At 47.3% G+C, this 23,161-nt stretch overlaps 1 protein-coding gene across 12 annotated transcripts in view; it reads left to right on the top strand.

The window, feature by feature from the left end:
- The window catches only part of UBN1 (ubinuclein 1), a 34,799-nt gene that overhangs the window by 7,389 nt on the left and 4,249 nt on the right, over window positions 1-23,161 (top strand). For 4 of the 12 annotated variants that reach the window (XM_055243004.2, XM_055243013.2, XM_055243006.2 and 1 more), the window contains exons 3-17: window positions 2,777-2,863; window positions 3,359-3,454; window positions 3,811-3,945; window positions 4,653-4,756; window positions 5,452-5,890; window positions 13,944-14,014; window positions 15,318-15,447; window positions 15,622-15,740; window positions 15,950-16,078; window positions 16,261-16,407; window positions 18,006-18,056; window positions 18,153-18,195; window positions 19,325-20,548; window positions 21,956-22,196; window positions 22,470-22,559. In XM_055243004.2, coding sequence (XP_055098979.1) covers window positions 2,777-2,863; window positions 3,359-3,454; window positions 3,811-3,945; window positions 4,653-4,756; window positions 5,452-5,890; window positions 13,944-14,014; window positions 15,318-15,447; window positions 15,622-15,740; window positions 15,950-16,078; window positions 16,261-16,407; window positions 18,006-18,056; window positions 18,153-18,195; window positions 19,325-20,548; window positions 21,956-22,196; window positions 22,470-22,559 — 3,106 coding nt within the window. Of the gene's footprint in view, window positions 1-2,776; window positions 2,864-3,358; window positions 3,455-3,810; window positions 3,946-4,652; window positions 4,757-5,451; window positions 5,891-9,937; window positions 9,994-13,943; window positions 14,015-15,317; window positions 15,448-15,621; window positions 15,741-15,949; window positions 16,079-16,260; window positions 16,408-18,005; window positions 18,057-18,152; window positions 18,196-19,324; window positions 20,549-21,891; window positions 22,197-22,469; window positions 22,560-23,161 lie in introns of those variants that run through there. The other 8 variants (XM_055243011.2, XM_055243008.2, XM_055243010.2 and 5 more) reach the window with 7 other exon arrangements.

Below are 23,161 nucleotides of genomic sequence, written 5' to 3'. Positions count from 1 at the left end.
ATATGCCTCAGTGCCAAGTGATCAGTCGGTCTTATTCACAGGTGTGCTGTTGGGAGGGTATTTTTGGTTAGAAGGATTAATCTTTTTTTCCTGAGATAAAAAAAATGTGTTTTCTTGGCCTGGCATAGTGGCTCACACCTGTAATCCCAGCACTTTGGGAGTCCGAGACATGAGGATCACTTGACCACAGGAGTTCAAGACTAGCCTGGGCAACATAGTGAAACTCCATCTCTGCAAAATAATACAGAAATTAGCTGGGCGTGATGGTGCATGCCTGAAGTTCCAGCTACTCAGAAAGCTGAGGTGGGAGGATTGATTGAGCCTGGGAGGTCAAGGTTGCAGTGAGCTGTGATCACACCACCGCACTGTGTGAAAGCAAGACCCTGTCTCAAAAAAAAAAAAAAAAAAAAAAAAAAAAGGCTGGAAGGCCTGGCGCAGTGACTCGTGCCTGTAATCCCAGCACTTTGTGTGGCCGAGGCGGGCGGATCACTTGAGGTCAGGAGTTTGAGACCAGCCTGGCCAACATGGCAGAAACCCATCTCTACTAAAAATACAAAAATTAGCCAGGTGTGGTAGTGCATGCATGTAATCCCAGCTACTCAGTAGGCTGAGAGAGGATAATTGCTTGAACCCAGGAGGCAGAGATTGCAGTGAGCTGGGATCATGCCACTGTACTCCAGCCTAGGTGATGGCGAGACTCCATCTCCCCCCACCAAAAAACACCAAACCAGAAGAGAAAAAGTGTTTCCTTGATTGAGATCTGATTGCCTGATGGCCAGAATGGAGGCCATTGAGTCTGTACCAAGGGTCAGCCTGTTGGATGAAGGCCACTGGGCAGGATGAGAAAAAGTAATTTCAAATCCCTTTATAATTCCTGTTTCAGGGAAATGGTATCTTCTTCCTTTAGAGGAAGAGACAGTAGCAGGGGTTGGTTAATGTGTTTATGCGTGGGTTCAAGCCAAATCAGTAGGTCAACTGAAATTAGAACTCCAGTGCTCTGATTTCACCTTTTTGGGGACTACAAATGCCCTTCTCCACTGCAGAAAAATGCATGGAGGATACACAGAGAATTTTGGATCCAATTCAGAGGATTCAGTCCTGGACTTCGGGTTCAGAACTCCTAAATCGTCGTGGGTCTACTCTGCAGTGTTAAAAGTACAATAAAATCGGACACATTTGTGCAGCAGTTCTTTTAGTGTACATTTCTTAATAGTATGAAGGCACTGTGCTAGACCCAGAGGACTATAGAAAGGTAGAGAAAACACTGTACTAACCTCAAAACAAACATCCTATAGATGTTTTAACAGAATAGTACCACCACAGGTAACAGAAATTACAATATGGTCATTGTTTAAGTCTGGTACGACACAGGCCCTGGAGGTCTTAGAAAGAAGACAGCTTATATCCTAATTAGTGTTGGGACAGAGCTGGACCTTCCATCATACAGTCAGGAAATAGTAGTTATTGGAAGACTGCTGTTGGCAAAGCATTCCATAGAATCCAGTGCTGCTCAGTTTTCTTACAGATTTCTTACAGTTACATAACCACTCAAGTTATATGCGATCGTTGTAGAAAAATTAGAAGATCCAGATAAGCATGTTTGAAAGACTCCCCATTTGTGGTATGATCATTAGATGTATGCTCTATAATATCCCATTGTATGTGTACACCACAAATCATTTAACTGATCCTTTGCAGGTGGTATTTCAGTAGGCAGAGATGGGAGGGTGAGATAAGAAAGTTTGTTTGAAATAGGCATACAATCTTTAGTGTTTTCTGTCTACCTTGAAGTCTTAAACATACTTGGTACAGGAGTCTTATTAAAATTAGGATTCCTGGCTCCTGGCTGGGTGTGGTGGCTCTCACCTGTAATCCCAGCACTTTGGGAAGCTGAGATGGGCAGATCATTTGAGCCCAGGAGCTTGAGACCAGCCTGGCCAACATGATGAAACCCTATCTATACAAAAAACTTAAAAAAAAAAAAAAAAAAAAAAAAAGAAAGCTAGGCATAGTGTTGCATGCCTGTAGTCCCAGCTATTCAGGAGGCTGAGGCAAGAGGCTCACCCGAGCCTGGGGAGGTTGAGGCTACAGTGAGTCATGATTGTGCCACTGCACTGCAGCCTGAGTGACAGAGACTCTTATCTCAAAAAAAAAAAAAATTTTTTTTTTAGATTCCTTGGTCACAAAGCTTAAGGCTTATCTGTGGAAAATTTGCTTGATGAGAAAATAATAAGCTTATAAAATGGAAATAAGCCTTGGAAGCCTGAGTTTAACTTTGGTAGCACCGAGAGAAGTGCAAATTCAGACCTTTCTAAAGAGTATGGCAGAACGGCTCTCAAGAACTTGCACCACATTCAGTGGGATTTTCACGTTTTTGAGCCATTGACTGTTTTGGAAGTCAGTGGACTCTTTCTTAGAATGTTTTTAAATGCCTGAAGAAAATTTTAGAGTTACGAAGGAAGTCCACTTTATTGAACGTGGTTGTGTAGTGACTGAGCATCTCCTTCTAAAGGCCCTTTGCTGTCTTGAGTCCTGCAGCCCCTCATGCTGTGGCGGATGATTGTAGGCATTCAATCAAGTTTTATTAACCTACGTTAAGGGAAATTTTACTTTCTTAATTAAGATAAACATTGATGAGATGGTAGCATGTTTTCTACCTTGCCCTTTTCTGAAAAACATTGTTTTTATATAGGTATTGAGTAATCAGTGAAGTTTCTATGAATAAGAACATGGGAATATTTTGTGACTTATTTTTTGTTGAATGATCTCTTTACAGAGGAAAGATCTGTCAGATCCTTTCAATGATGAAGAAAAGGAAAGGCATAAAGTAGAGGCCCTTGCTCGGAAATTTGAAGAAAAATACGTAAGATTTCTCTCTTGAGTAACAAAACAACCTCATTGGGTGGGAGAGGTTTCCACACATTACTGTATTCCTTTAGTGGATTATCATGTAATAAACACTGATCTGGAAGTAAGCATTAAGCATGGAGAGAATAGAAGCAGTTATTAAACCTAACGCATTAAGGTACAGAAAAGGGGCATGGCAGAGCTAGTGTGAAGAGCTAACTGGACAAATAACCGAGAAGGGCCTGTGGTCGCCTTAGAAGAAATATTTTGGTACAAAGCATAAGAAGCAATTTAGTTCATTTTTCTGTCCTAGGACATTTTATACAGATACAAATATGTTCTATGTTAAAAGTTTTTCAGGAAAGGAGGTTTTGGGGTTTGTGTGTATGTAAGAGAGTGACCGTTCTAGTTAGTGCATTACGTCTTTGAGTCATAGCCGATGAAGTTCAAGGCCACAGTTAATTCTGTGTGTTTATCAAAAAGCATGTAATCTATTGCTTTCACATTTTAGGGTGGAAAGAAACGTAGAAAAGACCGAATACAGGACTTGATCGATATGGGGTATGGTTATGATGAATCTGATTCCTTCATCGATAACTCTGAGGCGGTAAGTAGTTACTGAAAATGCCGTGTCAGACCCACTGCACCGTAGCTGCTCCTGATACTGACCAGGAAGCTGGGGGTGGGGTCAGAGCGGGCGTGCCCTCTTCCCAGCATGAGGCAGTAGCAGCGCTGATGAGAGACGAAATGACGTTCTTGATCCGGGCCTTAGTTCCCTCTTCAGAAAATGATGACAAGATCTGTCCAAAACACCTTGTAGCTCAGACATTCATGACCAGAGGATGTTTTAGCATGCTCTTGGAAGTGGCAGAGGAACACAGTCACATCTCTCTCGAGACCCACTTTGCACCTTCGGACTGCAGAAGCAGAACTTGGAGCTGACAGTTTGTTTCCCCTCTTCAGTATGATGAGCTTGTTCCTGCTTCTTTGACTACGAAGTATGGAGGATTTTACATTAACTCGGGAACTCTGCAGTTTAGACAAGCATCAGAGTCTGAGGATGACTTCATTAAAGAAAAGAAGAAAAAATCTCCAAAGGTTAGAATGTGCTTGCTTTTGGATTTCAGAAATGCTTTTAGACGTGACCCTATCAGATCAGTAGGTGACTTGCCAGAATACGTGGCGCTTGGCCGGCTCAGGAGGATGGTGGAAAGGCAGAGCCGTGCCAGGTCGATGGCTCGCCTCTTACATGTGTGCCCTGATGAGGACACGTGCCTGTGGGGGCTCTGTTCACCACTTGGTCATCATGTCCACGTCACATGACATCCCAGCAGGCTCAGCAGGGGTCGTTTCTGGAGGTGGCCTCAGGGTGGGAAGGGTGTGGAATGAGGGAATGTGTACCACCCTTGCTGACCCTCACCTGTGGACATGTAGAGGACTTCAGTTCCCAGGGCTGCCATCCCGCTGGAAACCAGTCAGCCTTAGGATCAGTGTGTTTAAAAAACCTGTCTACCACTGCCTATGTGTTTAAAATGAGAGGTAGGGCCCACTTGTAACTTTCAAACTAGAAAGGTTTCAGGCTCCAGAATGGTTACTGTTGTCTCAGCCCTGGGTGTTTCCAGGAGACACCGTCGGTGGGACTGCTGTGGGTTTGTGGTCCAGGGACTGATCTGAGAGCTTTTGTTCATGAAGGAGATGAGACAGGTCTCAGGATGTGTCCCGGGCGGAGCAAGGCCAGTGCCGTGTAGTGCACTTGCTCCCTGAGTTAGGGAGCCGTGTAACTGTGCCTTGTCTTTAATTCTCAGAAGCGGAAGTTGAAGGAAGGTGGTGAGAAGATAAAGAAGAAGAAAAAAGATGACACTTATGACAAGGAGAAGAAATCGAAAAAGTCCAAGTTTTCCAAAGCCGGGTGAGAGGCAGCAGCTTCTTTGCTAGGATAAAGCCTGAACTGTTAGGGCAGGACAACTGGGAGCTGACTCACCTCCTCCCCACAGCTTCGGAAGAGGCAGCAGGGCCTGGCCTTCCTGTCCTCCCGCACGCCTCCCGCAGTGCCATTCTGGGCATAGACGCTCACCTCTCTGTGTGTCAGATAGTTCCACTGTCAGTGTTGGCAGCTATTCTTGTCACTGTGTGACTGCTGATGTTTCTTGTTCTCCGGGGTGCTCCTCTCTGCCCCAGTTCTCCTTCTGTCTCCGCTGTTTTCCGTTGTTGTCTATGGTCATGCTTCCTTCTCCTCACTTGGTCTCACCCCAGCTGCTCTTCAAGTTGCTGCTGTTCTCTGCTGCTCCTGCTTTCTCCCTCTAAATACTTTTCTTGCTCTCCCCACCCCTTTTTGCAACCTTTTATTTCAGCCTGGCAGTGGTTTCTAAAAACCCGTCGGAAATTTAGCATACGTGACACTGTGTTGCTAACCTGTATTAACTCTCAAGCTTTGGTCTCAGCAAGAACGAGCTCCATATGCCAAGAGGAGGGAGGAGGAATGACAGGGTGGACTGTGACAGGTTCTTCTGGAGACCGTGGCCCTGGGAGCAGGGGTGAAGGCCTCTGGAGTTCCCTTTGGAGGTGTCCTGTAGTCTGAGTGACCATTTTCCCTCTTGCTTGCAGCTTCACAGCCCTCAATGCCAGTAAGGAGAAGAAGAAGAAGAAATATTCTGGGGCTTTAAGCGTTAAAGAGATGCTAAAGAAATTTCAGAAAGAGAAAGAGGCTCAGAAAAAAAGGGAGGAGGAGCACAAGCCTGTTGCGGTCCCATCAGCGGAAGCTCAGGGCCTGCGGGAACTGGAGGGTGCCTCTGACCCCTTGCTCTCACTCTTTGGCTCTACTTCGGACAACGACTTGCTCCAGGCGGCCACTGCCATGGACTCGCTGACGGATTTGGACTTGGAGCATCTGCTCAGTGAGTCTCCAGAAGGAAGCCCCTTCCGTGATGTGGATGATGGAAGTGATTCCCTTGGGGTGGGATTGGACCAGGAATTCAGGCAGCCCTCTTCTCTCCCCGAAGGCCTGCCAGCACCGCTGGAGAAGCGCGTTAAGGAGCTGGCTCAGGTATGGTGACACAGTGTGGCTGGGCTTTCCTGGAAGCAGTTTGGGCAGATTGCCATTGGTTCTGCACTGCGTGAAGCTGGCCCAGAGAAACCCTTAGTGAGTTGGCAGTTAAGATGTCAGCTTTTTCCAAACCCTCTTCTCATCCTGAGGGAGAAAACAGTGTAAGCCTTGCCCGTCAGGCATCATTTTAGGCCTTTCTTGGTTTCTTCTTTTCTGGAAAATTTGCTTTGTTCTGGGGAGATTGTTCTCTTTCTGTTTTCTGTCAGATTGTTCTGTTTTCTGTCAGTTTGTTTTCCACATGGCATCTTTTCTTTCATGTGATAGACGGATGATGTTGGCAGCAGGCAGCTGAGGCAGAGATTCATCTTAGAATTCTTACGAAGGTTTTGCAAATTCACAAAAGTTTGCAAACATATAAGTTACACATAGAGTATATGCTTCGTTGCCACTAGGTTTCAGTCACTCCCTTGCATTGTGTATTCAGTGTTAGGTAGTGATTACAGCAATGCCTCAAATGTGATGAATGAAAAGCAGCTTAATTTTAAATGCTGTCCATGTCCCATTAAAACCCACCATCGGCGGGGTGCAGTGGCTCACGCCTGTAATCCCAGCACTTTGGGAGGCCGAGCTGGGCGGATCACCTGAGGTCAGGGGTTCGAGACCAGCCTGGCCGACATGGTGAAACCCCATTTCTACTAAAAATACAAAAAATTAGCTGGGCATGGTGGCGCGTGCTGTAATCCCGGCTACTTGGGAGGCTGAGGCAGCAGAATCGCTTGAACCCAGGAGGTGGAGGTTGTGGTGAGTGGAGATTGCACCAATGTACTCTAGCCTGGGCCACAGAGCAAGATTCCGTTAAAAAACAGACCAACCACCATTACCATCTTTAGGATGTAGCAGCTCTTGCTGTTTTACTCCGGTGACTAGGAATTGATGCCTAAGCACTGAGAATTGTCTGTTCAAGTAACATATTTCTAACTGTAAACTAGGCATGGATCATTGGTTGTAATATCATTTACCTTTAAGTTAAAATAACATTTTACCTTTAGCATCAGGACTTGTGATGCAGCTCTAGTGGCACTCATAATCTACAGCTGTAGGTTTTATTTATTTATTTATTTGTTTATTTATTTATTTATTTTTTGAGATGGAGTCTTGCTCTGTTGCCCAGGCTGGAGTGCAGTGGTGCAATCTCAGCTCACTGCAAGCTCTGCCTCCCGGGTTCACGCCATTCTTCTGCCTCAGCCTCTCCGAGTAGCTGGGACTACAGGCACCTGCCACCACGCCCGGCTAATTTTTTGTATTTTTAGTAGAGATGGGGTCTCACCGTGGTCTGGATCTCCTGACCTCGTGATCCACCTGCCTCGGCCTCCCAAAGTGCTGGGATTACAAGCGTGAGCCACCGCGCCTGGCCTGGCTGTAGGTTTTAAATCAGTGATTCTTACAGTATTTCAGAAGCATTGTTAGGCATAATATCCTTTGTGTTTTAGGGCAGGGTAAATTGTCAGCCACTGCTAAAATGATTTTCTCACTTCCAAAAAATATTTGAACACCGTATACAAAGCAAATAAGGTATGTATTCAAAGCTCTGTCTCATCTTTGTCAGCTTGTGTTCAGCATTAGAAATTCAAGTATTGTATTTGAATGTAATGATTTAAGTCAATTGTACGATGTTGGGGTGTGGAGTATCTCTTAGTATGACATTGAGGTGGAAGTAGCTGAATCTGAACTTGGTGTTTTTGAGCCTGCTGTCCTATATTTGCTCTCAGAATTCATGTTAAACAAACATTACTCGTTGCTCTTTTTAATCCTCTGGTTCGTAATCAGATTGTTTCATAGCTCCTGAAAGTCTTGTTAAATCATTTAAGGTCTATGTGACGATAGCTGGTCGTTAGAGAAAAGTCAAAACCAAATTGTTGGCTGTGTCCCCACTCATGCCATAGGTCGTGTTCTAGTGTGAAAACTTACTGTTTCACTTTCTTGGGAGAGATGGGGACAGATTTAGTGGCAACAAGATGACGTAACCGGAAACAGCACTGGGCTGTGGTGCAAGAAAGCGGAGCTGAGTAAACACCTTGTTAGGCAAGCTGCCCCTCCTCATTGATTGCCAAGTGTCAGTTAGCTCTTGGGCATAACAAACACAGGGTTCAGGATCCCATAGTCAAGGTGGGCCTGGGTCGCGGTGGGGAGCTGGTGACCAGGAGAGGCTGATATTCTGGTTGGAAAATACAATTCAAGTGTGAAGTTGATATTCGAGTCTTCACATTGCCCTTCTATAACAGCATTAAGAAACTGAAAAATGGGGTGGAAGGTGTATGGAAATTATCCATCCGGCCAATATAAAAACAATTTCTAGTTGAATAGTCTTTTCTAGCCTCTGTGTATATGTTTTTATGCAGCTATAATTACAGTTGTGAATAACTGTTTCCTGCATTTTTACATAATATTATAAAGCCCTCATCACTTTTCATGGTTGCCTTAAAAAGGTGGCTTATTTTAGAAAGATGCTTAATGCTACTCCGAAGCGTCCTCAGGTGAGCTATTCTGACCAGGGTCCTGCACTTGCGGCACTTGGAGTCCCTGCATGTGTGTGCAAATGCTCGGTACCCCTGATCCCACTGAGAATCTGCTGGGAAAGATAGTCTTCCCAGGGAAAGAATGCACTGGTATACACCAATTGCTTATGATTCCAGAAGCCACATGTGGATATTTGATATTTGGATCCTTAATAAGGGGTCCATCCTCGATCTTGAAATGGACATCGCATTTTAAAAATTTAAAGTAAACCTGATGTATGTAACTGGAACATTAGCAGTGTTGTGTTTCTCACTTTATTTTTTATACCCCTAATTTTCCCCCCTTTTCCCTTTATTATAAGATTGGGTAGACTTTACGTCTTGGCCCTAGGTGACACACAAATCAGTTTCTATCACTGTCTGCAAAACACCCCCCAAAATTTGCCTTGTGGTAGCGGTTCGCTTCTCCTGACTCTGGGCCCATGCTCATGGCTGCATTCAGCTGGCAAGTTGTCCAGGTGCTGGCAGAGCTTTTCTTTCCTGGCATTTCATCCTGCCTTCTTCAGGGCTTGGTGGTCTCAGGGCAACATCTCAAGAGGGGAAAGGTGGAAGCCATAGGGCCCTTGAGAGTTAGCCTTAGAGTCACATGACTTCCACCACACTTTTGGTCAGAGCAAATCACAAGAGCCGCCCAGATCCAAGGATTAGGGAGCTAGGGTGCACCTCTTTGGGAGGAGAGTTTCTTTGTGGGAGGCATCTGTGATCCTGGTTTGTTGTTGTTGTTGCTGCTGTTGTTTTTTTTTTTTTTTTTTTGAAACAGAGTCTGACTCCATCACCCACGCTGGAATGCAGTGGTGCAATCTGCAATCTCAGCTCACTGCAACCTCCACCTCCGCCTTCTGGGTTCAAGTGATTCTTGCGCCTTAGCCTCCCGAGTAGCTGGGATTACAGGCGTGAGCCACTGCGCCTTGCCTGTGTTCCTGTTTTGTATTCTGCCACAATACATAGCAGATTCTCATCCCATGTGTATTGAACCCTTAGGGGAAAAAACACTTTTTTTCTGGGAAGCGAAATTAGATATGTCTTCTAACTAAATATGGTACTTAAAACTTTAAAAAATATCTTTGAAAACTCGTGTATGTTAAAGAGGTCCTCTGAGAGGGAACCTTGGTGATGCCTCTGCCACGTTCACTACATTCTCACATTAGCCTGTTTTTTGTTACTGATTTCTATTGTACATTTGTAAAGGCCCCAGGGAATCCAGTGATTTGATGGCCTTACCCTGCCCTCTTAATATGCGTTGATGGTGTTTTTTGTCTTGGTTGTTGGCAGGTACAGATGCTGACAAAGCTCAGGTTTGATGCTCCTTTGGGTTATTGTCTTGAGGTAGTTTGACAGCTACTCAGCCTCGGGCTGTACAAATAACCCAGATCTATTTTGGTTCTCTTTAGTCAAGCATAACATAGAGACAATACTAAGAGCAGGAATCAAAGAGACCCCATGTCACCCGTTCTGCTCTGCCCTCCTGTAGAATTAGAACCCCTCATCGCAAGAAGTGCAGGGAGAGATGGATCCAAAGAAAATAAGGTAGGGGGGAGAAAAAACCAAAACAACTTGTTTGATCTTTTAAAAAAAAAATGCCAGATTTTCTGCTACTCAGCAAAAAAAGATATAGTATATAAGATTTTGAGCTGGGTGCTAAAAGGCTACAGGTGACTTAGAATAAATAAAACAGCACATTAAAAGGCTGTTGGAACTCTTATAAACCAGCATGATTGGGATGTTTAACTTCATTTCCTAGTTAACTTAGGATTGATTAATTCACAACTTCTGGGGTAAGAGTGTCTCTTCTTAGGGGTGAGGGACACCATTTATTTTTGGAAGACTATCAGATATATATCCAGTTGCTCTTTTAATTAGATTTACTTTAAAATGCCGCAGTCGACTCTTCAGTATAAAGCCAGAACCTCAGAGATATTGTCTATGCAATTCAAAAGGTTTCAGAAAAATACTTCTTAAAATTACATAATATTATTTAAAATATTTTTAAAGATTGCGTAAAGATTACATAGAAAGCTTCTGAAATATTGTACAAGTGGCTATCTAAACAGAAAATTTGGCAGGGCGTGGTGGCTCATGCCTATAATCGCAGTACTTTGGGAGGCCGAGGTGGGAGGATCACCTGAGCCCAGGAATTCCAGACCAGCCTGGGTAACAGAGTGAGAAAAAAAAAATCTAAAAACTAGCCAGGCGTGGTTGCTTGCAGCTGTAGTCCCAGCTGCTTGGGAAGCTGAGGCGGGAGGATTGTTTGAGCCTGGGAGGTCAAGGCTGTATGAGCTCTGATCATGTCACTGCACTCCAGAATGGGTGACAGAGTGAGACCATCTCAATAAAATAAGATACTGGGCATGGTGGCTCACGCCTGTAATCCCAGCACTTTGGGCGGCTGAGGCGGGCGGATCACTTGGGGTCAGATGTTTGAGACCAGCCTGGCCAACATGGTGAAACCCCATCTCCACTAAAAATACAAAAAATTAGCCAAACGTGGTGGTGGGTGGCTGTAATCCCAGCTACTCAGGAGGCTGAGGCAGGAGAATCACTTGAACCCGGGAGGTGGAGGTTGCAGTGAGCTGAGATCAACGCCATTGCACTCCAGCCTGGGTGACAGAACAAGACTCTGTCTCAGAAACTAAAATAAAAAAATAAAAAATAATAAAATAAAATTTGATTGGAAATTTAAGCTGTTGATGGGTCTGAAAGTGTGGCATATGAAATACATGTTAATTAGTTTGAATTAATGTAAGGGTGCTTCTGAATCTTATAACTAGCAGTGTAAGCTTAAGCAAAAAAAGTTTAGTTTTATTTTTTCTCAGACTAATATAATTCTAGTACCTTCCAAGTGCCAAGGTAGAATTCTGAATGTTTCCAAGGGTGTAAGAAATTGGCACATGGCTGGGTGAGAAGTCATGCCCCTTTTTTCATTATTCGTCTGTGGATTTCACCCCTCTGGGCTTTCCCCTAGCCAAGGGATCTGTAGAAGCTTGACTTTTGCATATTTACTTCCAACTTAGTTTTGCTTGTTTGGTGTTAAGCTTTTCTTCCTCTGGTGTGCCGTCTTACAGTAGTATCTTCATTTGTTGATTCATTCACTCAGTCAACATTTAGTAAATATTATGTGACAGGTAGCCATGGGAAATATATTGATGAATAAGACTCAGTTCTTTATTTTATTTTATTATTATTTTTTAAGACAGGGTCTTGCTCTGTCACCCAGGCTGGAGTGCAGTGGCACGATCTTGCCTCACTGCAACCTCCACGCCCAGGGCTCAAGTGATCCTGCCACCTCAGCCTCCAGAGTAGTTGGGACCACAGGCATGCACCACCATGCCCAGCTTTTTTTTGTATTTTAGTAGAGACAGGGTCTCATCATGTTGCCCAAGCTGGTCTGAAACTCCTGAGCTCGCGTGATCTGCCCACCTTGGCCTCCCAATGTGTTAGGATTACAGTTGTGAGCCACCGCGCCGGGCCAAGTTTCCATTCTTGTCTTTCATGAGCTCGTTACATAAATGGACCGGATAGATATGCAGACAGTGGACTGTAGTACAGAGCAGAATGAAGTAAGCTTTGTGATGTCTGGACGGCCAGATAGCCCGACTTAAGGGGTAAAAGAGAGGCTCTTGGGGGATATATAGGAAGGAGACTGGAGGCAACAGGCTTGGCCGGCCTCCTGGGGAAGATGCCCTAAGAGAAGGCAGGGAGCAGAGCTGAAGATGTGTGAGTTGGTGGATAGCTGGGCCAGATCGTGGAGGACCCCAAATGCCATGTGAAGGAGTTTGGGTTTGATACTAGGCTTGGAAAGAGCTGCTGAAGGGTTCTGAAGGAGGGAGTGGCGGTCTTAAGGTTGGAGTGCAGTTATTAGAAGTGGGGAACACAGGCGGAAGAGCAGAAGCCAGTGGGTCTGGTGTAATTTGAGTTTGCAAACCAGAGGGTCATCCATCCACAGAAGTGCAGTTGACCCTTGAACACACAGGGTTGAACTGCGTGGGTCCACTTACATGCAGACGTTTTCTAACCAAACGTGGGTTGATTTGAGGGATGCTAAATCTGTGTGTAGAGGGCTAACTTTTTGTATAGGCAGGTTCCTCAGGGCTGACTGTGCACTTGGATTTTGGTATATGGAGGGGTCCTGTAACCAATCCCCTGCCTATACCAGGCGTTGACTGTAATTGGAAATTACTCAGAGATAACTGGAAATTCTGGTCCAGAGCTTAGATGAGAGGGTTTAGGGCTTAGTTTGGATTTGAGTGTACAATTGTCTGTGTTATTTTGAAGCCCTGAGGGGGAAAGAAGTTATTGGGAGAAGTGGGTTCTAGTGAGAATCCTGGGGTCCGCCTATGGAAAAGGAGCTGGTGGAGGAGGCAGATGGAGCAGTTAGAGTGGTTGGAAGGGGCCCCAGAGGATGCAATGAGAGGAAGGTGAGTAGGGGAGATGATGGTGAGGGGTTAGCAGTGTCTGCAGTTTCGGAGGGGTTGATCCCTTCATTCTAGATAGTCACCTTATCACCATTGTTTGCTGTCATTATTGTATATCATGTCTGATTTCAGAAATTTTATTTCACCCAAAGCCTTCAGACCAGCAGCTCTTGGGTTTAGAGGAGTGGTTCCCAGCCCTCTTTGCACATCAGTGTCCCCAGGGTTGCTTTAAAAGAGTACTTGGGCCACTTTTAAGAGAATGCGCATTCCTGAATCTCCTTTCCAGAGACTGTGATTTGAGTGGTCTGAGTTGCTCCAAGCTGCCCAGAGAATTCCAGTATGCAACCAAGTGTGAGAACCCCTGATGCAGACTTCCACAGGGTCTGCTTGTTTGTGTTCCCGCTGTGTCGTGGCTGCCTGCCATGGTTGCTTCAGGGGTCTCTGAGCTTGCCATCCAGGGTGTGTGTTAACTGTGTTCTTTTGGAAAGCAAACTAAGACTGTACTGAAACTCCTATAATCTGGTGTTAATAGGTAATATGGTGGGTTCGTTATTCACATGGTCTGGCTAATAGAGAGCTCATGGTATACCGTAGGTAGATTAGGAATTGTCAAAGAGTTTTAACATTCTTAAGTGCTAGAGCTACACATTATTATTATTTTTGTAGATAAAAAGGCCTTTAAATCCTATAGGCTGGTTGAAATTCTTGAATATTTTTGTACTGTAGATACATGGAAATCTCAACTAATGGTGTAGTTGGTAGTGTATGGGCGCAGGGGTTAGTTGGCCTTATTGGCCTCTGGCCAAGTGCATTGTGATGGCTTTGACTCTGTGATTTTCTTTTCTGTGACTGTTTTAAGTCCTGGGAAGAACTGGCAGCCCACTTGAAAAGAGAATATTGATCGCAGGCGAGCTTTACCCGGGACTAGGGTGGAGTTGGAAAGGTGGCGGTGTGATTGTATTGACAGGTGCTCTTTATGGAGTGATGACTCCTGTGCCTGTGGGTGAGCGTGAGGGATGTGTGGGGAAAGTACACTAACGGCTGTTACTGTCTGCTGTGCACCAGGCTGCCAGAGCTGCTGAGGGGGAGAGCAGACAGAAGTTCTTCACCCAGGATATTAATGGAATCCTATTAGAGTGAGTATCGTCTGTCTGTCTGTCTGTGTCTGTTTCTGCTGTTACTGAGCTTGGGGCAAGCCAGCCAGGGGAGAATGGGAGTACAATTGAACTGCATAAAGGTCACCACCAAGGAGATAGAAGAATTGGATTAACATGGTTTCATTGTTATTTTTCTCTTAAAAATCAAAATACAACAAGGACACCAAATACTTGTCTCCAGAAGCGATAGACCTCCCTTATCTTAGGCAGCAGGCATTAATAGCATATGATAATCATGGCCTGTTAGAAGAGGATTTCTTGGCAGGTATGAGACGAGAGAGAGAAGGTGTTGCTTGCCTGTCTCTGAGAATCCTGAAGAATGAGAGACAGCCTGGTGGCCTTGGGCCTGCTGTGCCTTCGGTGTTGCTTGGTGTCCCTGGCCGTTCCCCTCGCTGGCACTCCGGTTCCTAGTGCCACGTGAATCATCCCTAACGCTGTTCCCACACACCTGAGCCTCTGAGACACCACACTGTGTGAATCGGGTTAAAAAGCAGAAGAGCAAACGTTTGTAAATCCAGACTGGGAAAAGTGAATCCTTGTGGCCTGGCCTGCAGTGTTGCCGCTTTAATCTTGGTTGTAGTTTGTGGCAGGGGAAGCTTGTTGCTCAACAGCTGAGGAGTTTGTGTATGTAAGAAGAGTTGTCAAAACGTGGGTGTTCTACCAAATGGCCTCGCCTGGCCAGGACCTGGATTGGCCCCTTGGGTCAGGAAGTGTGGGCTGCAGAGAGCACCTGAGTGAGCATTGGTGTGGACGATAGGGTTGTGTCAACAAGGAACCTGCTTGAGCGTGCCAAATATGGACAGCTCAAGGCATTGAAGAGAAATATTTTTTTGCTTATCTAGATGGAGAAACTGGAGGGGTGAGGCTTTCCCTGACCTCATAATGGTTGATAAAACTGGGGACTGGGGGGAAAAAAAAGAAATGCTGCCGGGAAGTGTTTCCTTTCAACCCCAGGTAACTCATGATTTTCCACTTTGAAGGCTTTTATGTTTTCTCTATGAAATTTAGTGCTTCAGAGCTTGTTCTCCTGGGCTCTGTTTTCCTGGTATTGTGACCTAAGAGCCTTGGCCCACATTACCTAGCCATGTTCATCAGGCTTCGGAGTTCTTGTTTGTTGATTGCTGAGGATGTATTTCCGTGGGCATTCAATTACATTGTGTGACCAACAAGACAGGGTCTGACCTGCCTTTGGCCCCTAGCTTTCCTCTCCATGTACAGTGAGCTGATGAAGACAGGAGTTGCAGCGAGCTGCAGGCGGTGGTGACTGTGTTCTGTTCTTCAGCATAGAGGCGCAGACTCGGGAGCTGAGCAGTCAGGTCCGCTCTGGGGTGTATGCCTATCTTGCGTCATTCCTGCCCTGCAGCAAGGATGCCCTGCTCAAGCGTGCTCGGAAACTTCACCTCTATGAACAGGTGGGTGATTCTAGAGTGAAGCCCTTTGGCTTTGGGGGCCTGGCAGAGTGGTGACTGAGTCTTAAGCAATGATGCGTCTGCTGCCCCACTGCCTCCTTGTGATCACCCCGTCATGCATCCTGAGCGTAAGAGTGATGTGTAAACCTGCCTTGAATTTTGTCCCGCTCTTCGCAGGGGGGCCGTCTGAAGGAGCCTCTCCAGAAGCTCAAGGAAGCCATTGGCAGGGCGATGCCAGAGCAGATGGCCAAGTACCAGGACGAATGCCAGGCACACACGCAGGCAAAGGTTGCCAAGTAAGTTTGTCCTGGCGCTTGCAGGCGCGACCCTCCTGTCTTGCCTCTTCCCCCCGTTTCTCGGTGTGTACTGCCGTTTCCCAAGGAGCCTCTTGGCTCTTCTTTGGCCTTTTCTCCTTCTCTGTGAAGTCCCAGTTGTGCAGAGGGTGAGGGGAGAGGCGGTGGGCAGGAGCACCTTGGGGCCCCATGTAATTCTATTCACTCCATAGGATGCTGGAAGAGGAGAAGGACAAGGAGCAGAGGGACCGGATTTGTTCGGATGAGGAAGAAGATGAAGAAAAAGGGGGCAGGAGGATAATGGGACCTCGGAAGAAGTTCCAATGGAATGATGAGATCAGGTGTGCCCACACTGGGACTTGGCCTCTTTGGAGGGTTGGTGGGGCAGTGTCTGAGCACGTCCCCTATTGCTGACAAAGGTTAGGCTCATTTACTTTCATCAGGGCTGCTGAAAGCACATGATTGGAACCTTGAAGAAGCATCTGAAGTAGTTTGGAGTTTCTGATTTCTGCCTCCTTCTCAGGGAGCTACTGTGCCAGGTGGTGAAGATCAAACTGGAGAGCCACGACCTGGAGAGGAACAACAAAGCCCAGGCTTGGGAGGACTGTGTGAAGGGCTTTCTGGATGCGGAGGTCAAGCCCCTCTGGCCCAAAGGCTGGATGCAGGCCAGGTGAGGGCCGTGTGCTGAGATGGGCATCTGTGCAGTCAAGACACGTTTGAACGCTGCTTTTGTGCCAGGCCAACAGGATCCTTGCCCACAGGGAGTCACTGTCTAGCTGCCTCAACTCTGATCTCACCTGAGGAATTGGGGGACATGCAGGTAGCTGGGAAAGGGTCTTCTGGATCTTCCCTGGAGGAAGGGAAGTTGCCTTCAGGGTTTTGTTTTTGTCATTTTTTTGTCCAACTTCAGTTGAGGTTTGGCCTCCCATCTCAATATGCACTTTCCTTTTTCCTCTTTTTTTTTTTTTTTTTGAGATGGAGTCTTGCTCTGTTGCCCGGGCTGGAGTACAGTGGTATGATCTCAGCTCACTGCAAGCTCCACCTCCCAGCTTCACGCCATTCTCCTGCCTCAGCCTCCCAAGTAGCTGGGACTACAGGTGCCCGCCACCATGCCTGGCTAATTTTTTTGTATGTTTAGTAGAGACGGGGTTTCACCGTGTTAGCCAGGATGGTCTTGATCTCCTGACCTCGTGATCTGCCCACCTTGGCCTCCCAAAGTGCTGGGATTACAGGCGTGAGCCACCGTGCCCAGCAGCACTTCCTGTTTTAACATACAGGCTGCTATGGGCATTTGAGAGATGGGTTCATCTTGGGTCTTTCCTGATGTTCCTGAAGAAGTCTCATTTGCAGGTAGCAGGGCTGACTCCTTATTGGAACTAGGTGCCAGGCTTCCGTCTCAGAGGCTACCTTGTACGAAGCCACTTCCTGCGAATGAAGTACTTCTGTAATACTTGGGACAGAGAAAGTTAGCTGGAGTGATTTTCTTGATTGGACCCGAATCATCTGTTGTGCGGATAGATCTTGGAACTTTGAAATTGCTGTCCTCTCTACATAGGCTGGACTCATATGAAGAACGTTTTTGTTGAGTTTCTCTGGACAAAGACACGCTGGGTCACTCCACGTTTTATTCCTGGAATGGAAGGAATAGGCAATAAGGAAAGTGCTGTGCCCTTTAGGGAAGCATCACCATGAGAGGTTTGAGGCAGAGCCATACATTTTCTTGGTAAAGGCTAGACTCAGCCTTTGGGCAGCCACTGTGTCCCATTCAGATCCTCTCACCAGGAATTTGGCTCCCCAATCCATTGACCTTTTTGTGTGTGTGTGGGGGGGGGGGGGGCGGGAAGGGGGGGGGGCGGTGGTGGCAGGGGGCGGGGACAAAGTCTCGCTCTGTTGCTTAGACTGGAGTGCAATGGCACGATCTCGGCTCACTGCAACCGCCACCTCCCCGGTTTGAGCGAATCTCCTGCCTCAGCCTCCCGAGTAGCTGGGATTACAGGCGTGTACCACCACACCTGGCTAATTTTAGTATTTTTAGTAGCGACGGGGTTTCACCATGTTGGCCGGGCTGGTCTCGAACTCCTGACCTCAGGTGATCCACCCGCCTTGGCCTCCAAAAGTGCTGGGATTACAGGCGTGAGCCACTGCGCCTGGCCAGTTGACATTTAATGAGGGATAGCCACTGAGGACCAGGGACACTAGCAAAGTTCTGGAAGCAGAGTCCCAGCTTTCTGGGGTGTGTACAGATGCCTGGTATTCTGTGTCTTTCAGGACTCTGTTTAAGGAGAGCAGACGAGGCCATGGGCACCTGACTTCAATCCTGTGAGTGTCTTGGTATTTTCACATCTCGGGACAAGTGTTGTTTTTGGTCTCCTCTGGATATTCTCTAAACTTTTCTGTGCTCATTCCTTTGAACAGGGCCAAGAAGAAAGTTATGGCCCCTTCTAAAATCAAGGTGAAGGTGAGTCAGTTTGCTCGGGTCACATGTCAGCTATGCCCATCTCCCTGCAACTATGTTCTGGAAACCGTCAAGTGACTGTGGAAGCTCACTGATCTTTGCTTGTCTGGGGACAGCTACTCAGCGTGACATTCTTGAAGTCACAGAGACCCAAGCCACTTAACCCCCCTCTAGCCTTGGTTCTACAAACTATCCAGCTGGCCTAGTTCCTGGGGTTCATGTGGGATTAAGTGGGATGTTCTTGGTAGCCCTCTGAGGAGTCAATAGTCCCTGAAGGTGTGAAGGTGTTACACTGTGATCTTTGTATGGAAGAAATACACTCTAGGCAAGTGCAGTTTAGCTTGGACCCACAGCAGAAAGAAAAGGCGACTTTGCTGAGCCACCAGGCAGAAATGGAGGGTAATACAGTGGCTGGAGAATAGACACTGTAAAAATTACCTTAGATGTTGCAGAAACCTCTCAATGTAGTAAAAATTGCTGTTTATCAACATTTTTTCCAGTTCTTAGTATGGTGCCCTTAGCCATCCCTAAGCAGACCATGAGAATGAGATGTGCAAGTCATTTACTCCTAAGTATCTGTTGAGCTCCCACAATGTCCCAGACACACTGTATTAAGCACCAGGGATGCAGGAGTGAAGGATTAGACCCCATTCCTGTTCCCATGAAAAACTCACTCTTCTTTGAACCCAGTCTGAGGAGATAGGTGCTGGGAAAAATCAAGAAGGGAAAAATAGCTGCTTTAAGGCAATTCTAACGCCATGCCTTGGTCTGATTGCAGCTAGGAGGGCGCTGAGACAGTGGGAATGCCAGTAGGCAGAGTATCTCTTCACGAGAGTCTTAACGCTTTTCAAAACAGAAGAAAATTTCTCCTGGTGGCTTGTTTGTACTTAGCAACGAAGCATGCCGGGGTAAACCCAGCCCTGGCCAACCAGATACTCACCAGGGGTGATGAAGTCATGGCATCTAAAGTCAAGGAGGGCGTAGCTCCTGCTCTCTCCCACTGCTTGTATTGTAATTATACAGGAAGGCCCGGTTTTTTTGTGACTCGAGTTCACATGTTTATATCCTCACAACAGGCCAATGTTGGCATCTTTGGACCTTTCTAAACATCAACATTTCTGTTTTCCTTTAGGAATCGTCTACGAAGCCTGATAAAAAGGTTTCTATCCCATCAGGACAGATTGGTGGCCCCATTGCTTTGCCCTCAGATCACCAAACAGGAGGCCTGAGTATTGGGGCCTCGAGCAGGGAGCTCCCATCCCAGGCATCGGGCGGCCTTGCTAACCCTCCTCCTGTCAACCTGGAGGACTCGTTGAATGAAGACTTGATCCGCAATCCAGCCTCCTCTGTGGAAGCCGTGTCCAAGGAATTGGCTGCATTGAATAGCAGAGCAGCTGGGAACTCTGAATTCACACTGCCTGCACCCTCAAAAGCACCTGCAGAAAAAGTTGGAGGCGTTTTATGTACAGAAGAAAAAAGGAACTTTGCGAAGCCCAGTCCTTCTGCTCCACCACCAGCTAGCTCTCTGCAGTCACCCCTCAATTTTCTGGCAGAACAGGCTCTGGCACTGGGGCAGTCCTCTCAGGAGAAAAAAACAGAGAGTTCTGGCTACAAAGAGCTGTCCTGCCAGGCTCCCCTCAATAAGGGCCTGCCAGAAGTACATCAGTCCAAAGCTAAGCACCACAGCTTGCCACGGACGTCTCACGGGCCCCAACTGGCAGTTCCTGTGCCTGGCCCCCAGGTCAAAGTCTTTCATGCCGGCACTCAGCAGCAGAAAAACTTCACGCCCCCATCTCCATTTGCCAATAAGCTCCAAGGCCCAAAGGCTTCTCCCCCACAGTGTCATCGTTCCCTCCTGCAGTTAGTGAAGACAGCGGCCAAAGGCCAGGGCTTCCATCCCTCTGCACCAGCCACCTCAGGAGGCCTGCCAGCCTCCAGCAGCAGCTCTCACAAGACCCCAGCCTCGTCCTCTTCTGCCCTGAGCCATCCAGCAAAGCCACACTCAGTCAGCTCTGCAGGCTCATCTTACAAGAATAATCCCTTTGCCAGCTCTATCTCCAAACATGGGGTTTCTTCTGGCAGCTCTTCCTCGGGAGGAACACCAGTCCAGAGTTCTGTTTCTGGGAGCCTGGTCCCTGGCGTACAGCCTTCCTCCGTGGGACAGGCCACCAGCCGACCTATCCCAAGCTCAGCAGGGAAAAAAATGCCTGTTTCCCAGAAGTTGACCCTGGTAGCTCCTCCAGGCGGTCCAAACGGAGATTCCAGTGGTGGGACCCAGGGAGTGGCAAAGTTGATGACCGCGCTGCCCCGAAAGCCCTCTGCAGTTAGTAGTGTGACATCGTCTACCTCCTTGTCAGTGAGTGTCCGGCATAGCAGCCTGCCCTGCCCCATTCACAGGGGCCTTGGGGATGAGGTTGCTTGCCTTGCCCCGGGTGGAGAGTGAGATCTAAAACCACAGGTCAGGTAGGAACAGGGGGCTCAGACGTAGGAAGGGAGACTGGGCTCTGTGTTCTCAGGTATTCACTTTTCTGGTGACAGGAAGCCCAGGATGGCCTAAAGCTTCTTCTGAGGAGGGCAGAGGGAGCTAAAGGATGGCCAGCAGCATGCCTCTTCGGAGGCTGGGTCTGTGTGGCACAGAATGAGCCACAGCACTTGCCTTCCGTGACCCCTTGCCTCTCCGTCTCTCTAAACAAGGGGGATGGAAATGCTGTCTACTGTCAGTTGAGTCATGTGGAGGTGTTCATGGACCAGGAATAGCAGGACCACCTAAGAGTGATTCTGTTGGTTTTTGAAGGACAGAGTCCAATAATTAATGCATCTTGCTTGTGTGTAATTACAGCAGGTTCGGGCAGAGATAGTGAGCATTTTTTTTTTTTTTTTTTTTTTTTTTTTTTTTTTTTTTGAGACGTCTTGCTCTTCTGCCTAGGTTGGACTGCAGTGGCGCTATCTCAGCTCACTGCAAGCTCCATCTCTTGGGTTCACGCCATTCTCCTGCCTCAGCCTCCCGAGTAGCTGGGACTACAGGCGCCCTCCACCGGGCCCGGCTAATTTTTTGTATTTTTAGTAGAGACGGAGTTTCACCACGTTAGCCAGGATGGTCTCGATCTCCTGACCTCGTGATCTGCCCGCCTCGTCCTCCCAAAGTGCTGGGATTACAGGTGTGAGCCACCGCACCCGGCCTCTTTTTCTAATATATAAATGAAGTGGTTACAAAGACAAAACCATAGAAAGGTCTGTTGGAGGTCTCACCTCCTTTCCTGCACCGACCACCCCTGTAAGGTAACTAAGCTCTTTAGTTTCTGGTTTATTTTCCTCTTTTTAAACAAAAGATTAATAAATACAAACAAAGGTATATATGTATGTATGTGTGTGTATGTATATAAATATATATACACATACAAATATACATGAACATTTATGGATATCTGTATTACATTTTTCCTTTCACAAAGGAGGCTTTTTTTTTTGAGACAGAGTCTGGCTCTGTCACCTAGGCTGGAATGCAGTAGCGCGATCACAGCTCACTGCAACCTCTGTAGGAAACATATTTAATATCCTTTTTAAAAAATTATGTTCCCTGGAATCCATTCCATATTGGTTCATAAAGACTGTCCTGGGTCCTGTCTTTGGGGTTGCAGGGTCGGAGGGTGCCTCCCAGGGCCATCTGACATGGATGTGTATGTTCCTTTGTGTTGCCAGGTTTGGTGTGAGTGAGCCATGAACAGGACTGGAGTTCTTACCGCTTGCTGTGTTTCTTCCCTAGAAAGGAACGAGTGGGACTGTGCTGGTGACCGGCTCCTCCTTGATGGCTTCACCCTACAAATCCAGCAGCCCAAAGCTGTCTGGGGCCATGAGCTCAAACTCCTTGGGAATTATAACCCCTGTCCCTATTCCTGTCCACGTACTTTCCTTCAGCGCTGACTCCTCTGCCAAAGCAGGGGTCTCCAAGGATGCCATCGTCACAGGCCCTGCCCCCGGGTCCTTCCACCATGGCCTTGGCCACAGTAAGTGCTTCTTTGCTGTCTTTGGTCACTCAGGAACCTCTAGATTGTGGCCAGGGGTCCTGCTGTTGTGTACTCTGGTTCCTGTGTTTGAGTCTGGTGTGTGACCATGGGGAACATCTCCGGGAACTATGCCGAGCCCCCACTGCCCCTTTGGGTGTGGTGCCCAGACTGGCCTGGCAGGTTATCGGGGGCTTTTGGCTGCTGGAGCTGCTTTTCTGTTCCTGTCTTCAATGTGTGTGTTTTGTTCTCTTCTCCCCTCCTGTTTTCTCTCAGGTCTTCTGGCTGGCTTGCACTCCAGCCCGCCCCATGCAGCGCCTCTCCCACACGCTGCCGTGCCCACCCATATCCCGCAGAGTCTGCCAGGTAATCACCCGACCGTCAGTGTGCCACGCACACCATGTGCCTTTGCCCTCTCCACCCCTAGGTGCTTTGCCACTGCCAACGGTCTTGGTGTCTTTGCCTTGTCGCTGTTGTTGTTTTGGTTTGTCCTTTGAGGCTGTGCTTTTTCAGTACTCAGGGTGACATGCACTTCTACTCTTGGGGTTTCCTCTGGTCCCCACTTGGAGCTGCATCCAGGTCAGCCTCAGCCTGTGTGATTACAGGGAAAGTTGTGGGGGGCAGGGTGGGGCGGTTTTGTGTGTGGTGGAGGAGTTCCTAACCCTCGGCTCGTTTTTTTCTCTTCAGTTAAAAAAAAAAAAAAGGAAGGTAATGGTGCATCTTCTCCAAGGGCTAACTGGGTACAACAAGGTCTTGGAATACAAGCTGCTCCACTTTCAGATGTGATTGCTTAACAGAAGGCTCTCTAAACTTTGTTTCATTAAAGGGAAAATCCAGGTAGCAGCCAGAGGCCACAGTGCAAGACTTTGAGAGGAGCAGCTTTAAATCTGTCCAGGTGTGAAAACTCCATCAGAACAGATTTGGGAGCCCAGCAGGCATGTGGTCGGCGCTCCTCTTAGCACCTTCTG

The sequence above is a fragment of the Symphalangus syndactylus genome, chromosome 14 (assembly GCF_028878055.3).
Source record: "Symphalangus syndactylus isolate Jambi chromosome 14, NHGRI_mSymSyn1-v2.1_pri, whole genome shotgun sequence".
In the NCBI taxonomy this organism is placed as follows: Eukaryota; Metazoa; Chordata; class Mammalia; order Primates; family Hylobatidae; genus Symphalangus; species Symphalangus syndactylus.
The sequence above is the reverse complement of the archived record's forward strand: the minus strand, read 5'-3'. Positions and strand labels throughout refer to the sequence as shown.